This window comes from Colossoma macropomum, unplaced genomic scaffold, assembly GCF_904425465.1.
Source record: "Colossoma macropomum unplaced genomic scaffold, Colossoma_macropomum, whole genome shotgun sequence".
NCBI classification, from domain to species: domain Eukaryota; kingdom Metazoa; phylum Chordata; class Actinopteri; order Characiformes; family Serrasalmidae; genus Colossoma; species Colossoma macropomum.
Window position 1 is genome coordinate 46,041,092 of NW_023494789.1, and position 8,738 is coordinate 46,049,829.

The following is an 8,738-nucleotide window of genomic DNA, read 5'->3' on the forward strand; positions in this document are numbered from 1 at the left end:
ATGAGCCAGTAGTCTGCTTTCACTGTTTTAACCCTCTTCTCAGGGTTGATCCGGTTCTGCATGATGACCTCGTAAGTCTTTCCATTCTTGGATGTGAAAGTCTTGCTCATAGCATAACGTTCTGCTTTATTAATATTAGGAGTTGAGTAGATGCCTCTTCCGTAAGCCTCATGAGGTCCAGCTCTGTAATGGGTCTCAGTGATGCCTTTGGCTCCCTCAATGCTGGTTCCATGGAAGGAAACTGGCCACTCACCATCTGCAGAGTAGCTCCTCCATCCGTTCGGCCCCAGCCAGGTGTTTCCATCAGGATACTTATCCAGAACCTTCAGAGCGAAGCGGTACCACCCCCAGGGCCGTGTGTATGGTTCTCCACCGCGGAAGCACGTAGAGGACTTTGAACGGTTTCTGAAATAGTAATCAAACTTCGGGTCAAAGAACTTGTCCATGTCCACGAAGTACTCTTTCCGGAAAGCCGATATTTCAGTCTCCGTCTCTTCATCATCGGAAGATTCTGTATCCTGATAGTTCACAGACAGCTGGTTCATCCTTGAAGACAAAGACCACAGAGAAGAAGCAGCCAGACCGGAAGTTAACTCCAAGTGTGACCCCATTTTAAAGACAGCAGGGAGAAAATTATCAGCAGTCAGTTCTACAGCCATGGAGTGTCTTTTGAGTTTTGTGTGAGGCTTCAAGGTGATCCCAGTAAGGGCAGAAAGACCCTCCAGAAGAACTTCTCTATTGATGTCAGGCATGGTTCACTTCAATCTATCTCAGACTGAGAACCAGGGGTAGGGCGACCTCGTTTTTTCTGCCGAGAAGTCAAGGAAGTGATTTGAGAACACGCGAAGCGACTCAGCGGCACACAGTCCTTTACTTTCACTTTTACAATAAACTCAAACACAGTGTGAGTTTAAAGACTACAGCGTTTGATATTAAAGTCATAAAACACCTTTAATGAATTTGATGAGTTTGGGTGGCACTCAGTGGTTTTATCCTGCTTTTATATATTGATAGTTCATATCAGTAAAGTCTGGAGTCTCATCCTGTGCATAAAAGATACACATTGCCATTTACAGCACTTATTTAATCATGAGGTCGCGTGTATTTCAGTGCAAAATATTTTCCTAAACATATAAAATCCTCCTGTGAAGAAGCAGCAGGGTTTGTGGGTAGTAAATGAACGAAGGAGAAAGTAGTTCCACTTCCGTAGTGACTGATTACAGCTGAGTTTTTGGAGTTGGAGAGAAACTGCATTCAGAAAATGACTGTTCATGTTTTTAAAGACTTTGACACGTAAAATCTCCACAATGTCAGACTTTAAACAGTGTTTATTTGTGTCCAGCTGGGCTTAAACGAACCATGTAGGTGCCATTTCTACACTGTAGACACTGTGTGTCTGTGAAAACCCCCAAAAGCTGACTTCTAGGGGAGGAGTGAAAAATTTGACTGTCATATAATTTAAAATTTGAGAAGAGGGTCCTCAGAGACTGTATTTGCACTAAATTACATGCTGACCTCAACATTTCTTTTATAATGAGTTCTTATTTATTTTCGAGAGATTCTCACGCTGTGTTTTAGGATCAGTTGAAGTGTCCCGGCCAGGTGACCAGGATCCTTTCTGTGTTGTGTTTGCATGTTCTCACCGTGTCCATGTGGGTTTCTTCCGGTTGCTCCGGTTTCCTCCCAAAGACATGCAGTCAGGCTCATTGGATGTGCTAAATTGCTCCTAGGTGTGAATGTGGGTGTATGTGTATATGTCTGTCTGCCCTGTGATAGACTGGTGACCTGTCCAGAGTGTTTCCTGCCTTCTCCCCAATGACTACTGGGATAGGCTCCAGTGCCCTCGTGACCCAGAAGGATAAGTGTGTGTGTGTGTGTGTGGTGCATTTATACATTTTCATTTACATACCCAGTTCCAAATATCAAAAATACCAAGGTATCAAAAATGTAAATAAAAACAGAAACAGATTGCAAATCCATTTTGAGCTGTATTTAATTGAAAACAGTACAAAGACAAAATATTTAATGTTTCAACAAATTTTTAACACCTTTCCTTTTAACAGCATTCAGTAATCATTAGAAAGCTGAGGACACTGAATGATGTAGTTGTAAAAGTGGAAATTTTCCAATTCTTGCTTGATATAACACTTCAGCTGTTCAATAGTCTTTACTGTCATATTGCTTCATAATGTGCAACGTTTTCAGTAGGAAACAGTTCTGGACTGCAGACAGGTCAGTCTCGCACCTGCTCTCTCTGATTATGCTGCCATGCTGCTGTTACACATGCGTAATGTTAATAGAGGTCCCTGAAAAAAATGCGTCTAAAAGGCAACATATGTTGTTTTAAAATGTGTTCAGTGTAAATGGTGTTTTCACAGATGTGCAGCTTACCCACTAATACCCCCCATGCCATTACAGACGCTTGATTTAGAACTTTACGCTGGTAACAATCTGGATGGTTCTTTTCTTCTTTGGCCTGGAGAACACAACTTATTTTCATAAATAATCTGAAAGGGTGACTCGTCAGACCCCAGTATGCGTTTCCACTGAGCATCAATCCATTTCAGATGAGCTTGTGCCCAGAGAAGTTGGTGGTGTTTCTGGGCATTGTTGATATATGACTTCCGTGCTGTGTCTCACATTTGTAGATGCAGTGACAAACTGTGTTTATTGACAAGGATTTTCTAAAGTATTCCTGAGCTAAAATTATTATATTTATTACAGAAGCCTGACAGTTTTTACAGCAGTGCTGTCTGAGGGGTCAAAGATCATAGGCATTCATTATTGAATTTTGGCCCTGCCCTTTACACACAGAGATTTCTCTGGATTCTGTGAATTTCTAATGATGTTCTGGACTGTAGATGGTGAAGTCCCTAAATTACCTGTTATAATGCTTTGAAAATATTAGGCCTCATTCTCCAACTATTCTTAAGAAGAAATTTTCTCCTAAAACCCACTATCACAGTTTTGATGAAGATTCTGACACTAATGTTTTCTTATTTGGGATTTGTTCTTAGGTCAAGAGCACAAAGGTGAGAACAATTATGCACTTTAAGAACACATCATGAATATGACTTAGACTTTTTCTGATCTAGCAATTAGAGTGTGCTGTTTACATGACCATATGAATAATCTGATAACTGCAGAAATCCGATTATGAATTATTATTATGAATTATTGAGTGCATGTAAACGCACTCAGTGACTTCCTTATTGCGGGTGAGCTGGTTACAGTCACATGCAAAAGTTTGTGCACCCCTGATCCCCCTGGGGGAAAAACATAAAATATGGCCTGTACAAAAGTTATGGCACATCTTATGTTTTTATCAAATATTTATAATTTATCATCAAGTCGTATCCTAATCATTCTGCTTAATTTTAATAAACAGAACTACAAACTCATCTCCAGCAAGATGCAAAAAAAGTTTCCTAATTCTAGCTAACAATGGCTATAACTAGCATGTAATGCTAAAGCTAGCTGAAATTCCAGTGTCCATATTTGTGACTTTCTGACAAAAATGCAAAAAAATTGGGAAGGGGCAACAAAAGACTGGAAAAGTTGTTAGTGCTAAAAATAAAAACACCTGAAACACCTGGTTAATTGGCAACAGATCAGTAACATCACTGGATAGAAAAAGAGCAGCCCAGATTGGCTGAGTTTTCAGAAGATGAGGATGGGTTCACCACTATGTGAAAGACTGTGCGGGCAAATAGTGCAACAGCTCAAGCATAACATAAAATTGCAAAGAACTTGGGGATTTCATCATCTACAGTACATAATATCAATAAAAGATGTAGACAATCTGGAGAAATCTCTGTATGCAAAAGACAAGGCCAAAAACCAGTATTGGCTAGGCACCAGTGCCCTCAGGCGGCATTGCATTAAAAACAGACCTGATTCTGTAGTGGAAATCACTGCATGGGCACAGGAACACTTCTGAAAACCAGTGTCTATGAACACAGTTCATCACTGCGTCCTAAAATGCAAGTTAAAACTCTAAAACACAAAGAAAAAATCATATATAAACAGGATCCAGAAATGCTGCCACCTTCTCTGGGCCTGAGCTCATTTTAAAAAGACTGAGGGGAAGAGGAAAAGTGTCCTGTGTTCCAACAAATCAAAATTTGTTTTTGAAAATCATGGACACTGTGTCCTCCAGGGTAAAGACCACTCAGCTTGTTATCAGCACAGTTCAAAAGCCAGTATTGATGATGGTATGAGGGGGCATTAGTGCACATGGCATGGATGACGTGCACATCTGTGAAGGCATCATTAATGCTGAATGATACATACATGTTTTGGCAACATATGTTGCCATTCAGACAATGTCTTTTCGAGGTAAACGTTTGCTTATTTCAGCAAGACACTGTAAAACCACATTCTGCACATATTACAACTGCGTGGCTCTATAGTAAAAAAGTTAGGTCCTGCCTGCAGTCCAGACCTGTCACCCGTTGGAAATATATGACACTTTACGAAACGAGAAATACAACAAAGGAGACCCCGAATTGTTGAGAAGCTGAAATCCTGTATCAAGTAAGAATGAGACAACATTTCACTTTCAAAACTACAGCAGTCGGTGTCCTCAGTTCCCAAATGCTTACAGAGTGTTGTTCAATAGAAGAGGTGATGCAGCACAGTGGTTAATATTTTCCTGTCCCAACTTTTTTTTAAACGTCTTGCTGCCATCACCATTCTAAATGGGCATTTATTTTTTTCAAAAAACAATAAAATTTCTCAGATATGTTGTCTTTGTACTATTTTTAATTAAATATAGAGTATAAATGATTCGCACACCATAGCATTCTTTTTTCATTTACATTTTTTCATTCCCAACTTTTTTGGAAATGGGGTTGTATTTTCAGGTCAGGAAGATAAAGAAGGTGTGTGTGTGTGTTTTCTTTTTAAAACCAAATGTACTGCTCTCTTCAATTCCTGTTCAACTCACTCAGCTACACTGTAAACTAGAGCCACCCTTAGTGTACTTCTGAGTCAAAATAAAGATTGATTGATTGATATTACCACATTTCTTTCACAACTTAACCTAAACTCATAGATCAGGATTGTTTTAGATTAGCTGGATAATTCAAGCCCAGAGTGAGAACTGTTCACCAGGAATGTCCATCAGATCTACCGGACTAGTCTGACTGAAAGTTATCTGGCTAACGGAGATCCTGCTCTGTGAAACTCTCTAGAGCTGCTCAGCTGAAGACCCACCTCAGACTGAAGAGGCTGCAATTAACTTCCTCTCTAATTTTCTGTTCCACCTTAAAAGGTAAAGTTACATCATGAAGCCTGAACGCAAATAATGACGCTCATCCTCACAGGGTTCAGAATGACAGCACCTGATTCCACCTGCAGGCGGCGCTCTAAAGCAGCTCCACACCTGCTGAAACCCGCACAGCTGCTTCGGCTCAGGAAAACATTATGAGACGGTCAGTTTAAAAGTGAGCGAGACGCCACAGAGAGCAAATGGAGAACTGAGAGAACCTTCAGGAGAACTAACAGAGAGAAACCGTAGAGCTTAATGACCTAAAAGCGGGTTTAATTAGTAAATAAACAAACTAACAGCAGAGAAACTCAGAGCAGGAGAAAAAACTAAACTTTAATCGTCCTGAATTCACAGCAGAATCACAGAAAGACAGAACAGATAAACAAACAAACAAACATGTCCCAAACAAACAAACAAACAGAAACATAATCTTTACATACCCACAGGTAAACAAAAATGAATAATGATCATAACTCATGAGCTCTCTCTCTCTCTCTCTCTCTCTCTCTCTCTCTCTCTCTCTCTCTCTCTGTTTTATGACAAGGTCTCTCTCCCACTGAGAAAATGCATAACACCTCCACTTTCAGTCTCGCGCTTGTGGAGTCATTTGTTTAAGTGTGAAATCATTCCTTGATTATAGGTGATTAATGATTGATTGGCGATGTCTGCTGTGATTAATCGTTCTGGAGGTGACGCTGAGATGTCCTGGTGGTCAGTCGATCTGTCTGATCAGGATCCCGTACGGCCTGATCGATCTGTCCAGCAGCTTCTTAAGCTCTTCTCTCCTCCGCTCCTCCTCGAGCGCGTACAGGTCCAGGGGGACCTTCACGAGCCACAGGTCGTCGTTGAGCCTCACGCGCTCGGCGGGGTTGATCCTGTTCTGCATCATCACTCTGTAGCGCTGTCCGTCCTTCTCGAACTCCTTGACCATCTGCTCGTCCTGTTGGGCCGCGACGATGTTCGGGGTGGAGAAGATGCCGAACTCCGCGCGCTGGTTCCCCTCTGAGGGTCTCCCGGTCGCGTGGTAGGACACGGGCCACTCTCCGGCCGCTGATTCGTTCCTCCAGCCGCCCGGACCCAGCCACGCGTTCCCATCCGGGTACTTATTCACAACTTTGAGCGCGAAGCGGTACCAGCCGCAGGGGCGCGTGTACGGCTCCCCGCCGCGCGTGCACTCGGAGGAGTCATTTAGGTTCCTGAAGTCGTAGTCGAAGCTCGGCGCGAGGAAATTGTTGATGTCCACGAACAGCTCCGTCCGCTCGTCCGGCTCCGTTTCCGGCTCCGCGCGGCTCGGCTCGTCTTTGCTGAGGATGAGCGGAAGCAGCGCGGACGACACGAAGTTCTGCACCGTCAGCTCGGACAGGTCCAGTCCGGGGGAGCCGGGCTGCGCGCGGTCCTTAACCGTGGCGCAGGTGAGCGCGGACAGCGCGTCGAGCACGATCGCGCGGTTCATCCTAAAGTTCGAGCCGGAACAAAAGAGAACCAAAGACAGACAACCAAAGAGAAACTAAACAGCAGAACCTAAACGGTTTTACTTTCACTTCAAACTCTGATCCGCCCTGAGACACGCCCCCAACACACACACACACACACACACACACACACACACACACACACAACTTGTGTGACTTCTTCTCAGTCTTCTTCTTTGTAGCTGCAGACAGGGGGGGATCGACTCGTAATCCTTGTCCTGACAGATCCTGCTGTGTTTTGGATCAATTCTGTTTGCATGATGACGTAGGTCGTTCCGGTCTTCGCAGGTGAACTCTTGGCCTGACCTGAATCCGTTGGTCACAGAGAGCTTTACAGTGGAGTATATTCCACTTCTGTATTGAAGAGATGGTCCAGCTTTGAAACAGTAGTGTGTGATGACTGCAGCTCCTTCAATGCTGGTTCTGTGAAAGGAAACCAGCCACTTTTCATCGTCAGAGTGTCTTCTCCATCCTCTGGGCCTAACCAGTCGATGTGCTTCAGATTCAGAGGCAATAGCTAAGCTGTGGAACTGACATCTTAAGCTAAGACAACACTACACGATTTTAACCCAATTTGCTCAATCAGAAGCGACTGACGGCACAGATGATCTGTAGCATGAGAGGAGAAACGAGTGAATCTTTAGCCCTCCGATCAAACTCTGGAGTGATCAGAGTCCCTCCGATATAATCAAAAGTTTAACATTTACGACTCAAAACGTTCATAAGTTCTGCAGTGTGAGACAGTCAGAGATGAACTCAGTGAGTGATTCAAACAGCCAATCAGAGAGCCAGTCTTGGCCACGACTTAGTAAGGCATGGGTATGACATAATTTAGTCGTGGCCACAACTTAGTAAGGTGTGGGAATGAAATAATTAGGCCCTGACCACAGTTCTCATGCCTTACTAAGTCATGGCCATGCATTAGGATCTCATTCCCACACATTAATACGGCATGGTCACACATCATTTTTATTTGTACAAGATCATCATCATGAGCAGGCTTCCGTATGTTTATCATGTAAACTTATTACAGTTTCAGCTCAGCTGCCAGTTTGCAGTGAAATATTTCTCCAGCTCTCACTGTATCAGCACTTCTCACCACATATCTATCCCCAGTTTGAGCTTGGCTTCACATAAAAGCCTAATCAGGTCCAGTAAGTTTAGCTCTGTGTGTGGTGTGATCTGACAAGTTCTGGGAGTTTGAGTTCTTAATCATAGCTGAAATGTATGTTATTCCCTCTCTTTGCCTTGTCGTCTAGTGTGAGCGCCCTCACGACACACAGACAAGACATTCTGTGACAAACAGACGTTAAGTGTGTGATCCTCTCTGCTTTAGAAACCTGTTCATATTTAAAAGTCATGTAGTGAACATCCAGCCTTAGGGAGACAGTTATCAGTGTCAGAGAGGCGGAGCCCAGTACTGTGAGTAATGTGAGCAGTGAGAGGCGAAGGAGGTTCAGATATTTATAGACACACACACGTTTACTTTCTGTTTTCAGTGTCTACACACACACACACACATACACACCCACCTTTATTTACACACTGAAAGAAACTCATACTTCAGCTAACAGGTCCAGTGTTTTAGATGTAAACAGAGTGATTCAGAGTGGTTTGGTGTGAAATGGTTCAGATTTCTTTACAGTGGTGGTGATAGGAACCAGGGGGTCGCCATGACTACAACACAAATATAGACATTTTATTTACTATTCAAAACCACTAGTGAACCTACACACATCTTCTGAGTTTATATGGAATGTTGATGATGGGAAAATAGAGAAAAATATGAAATAAGTTCTCTTTGCCTCGCAGTACCCTGCATGTATCCCTCCACCATGAATGGATTTTAAGTTCTCAAAACTATCAACGTCTCAGACATCAGGCAGTGAATTCTTAACCATTTCATATAATAACTTTCTGTGAAGGAGCTTTTAGAGGTGGACGTCTGGTTCCTATCACCACCAATGTAAACAATTCTGGCTCGGCAAGTTTCT

At 42.9% G+C, this 8,738-nt stretch overlaps 1 protein-coding gene across 1 annotated transcript; it reads right to left on the reverse strand.

The window, feature by feature from the left end:
• Nucleotides 1-5,589: 5,589 nt before the first annotated feature.
• LOC118808657 lies at nucleotides 5,590-8,264 on the reverse strand. Its single transcript, XM_036571499.1, has 2 exons — nucleotides 8,253-8,264; nucleotides 5,590-6,891 (listed from the first exon to the last, which is right to left on the reverse strand). Exon 2 carries the CDS (start codon nucleotides 6,723-6,725, stop codon nucleotides 5,985-5,987), a length of 741 nt encoding a protein of 246 aa, XP_036427392.1. The 5' UTR covers nucleotides 6,726-6,891; nucleotides 8,253-8,264; the 3' UTR covers nucleotides 5,590-5,984.
• Between the last annotated feature and the right edge of the window lie 474 nt (nucleotides 8,265-8,738).

What these genes read in the sequence shown, in the direction of transcription:
- LOC118808657 (XM_036571499.1), bottom strand. Translation starts at nt 6,725, where the DNA reads ATGAACCGCGCGATCGTGCTCGACGCGCTGTCCGCGCTCACCTGCGCC.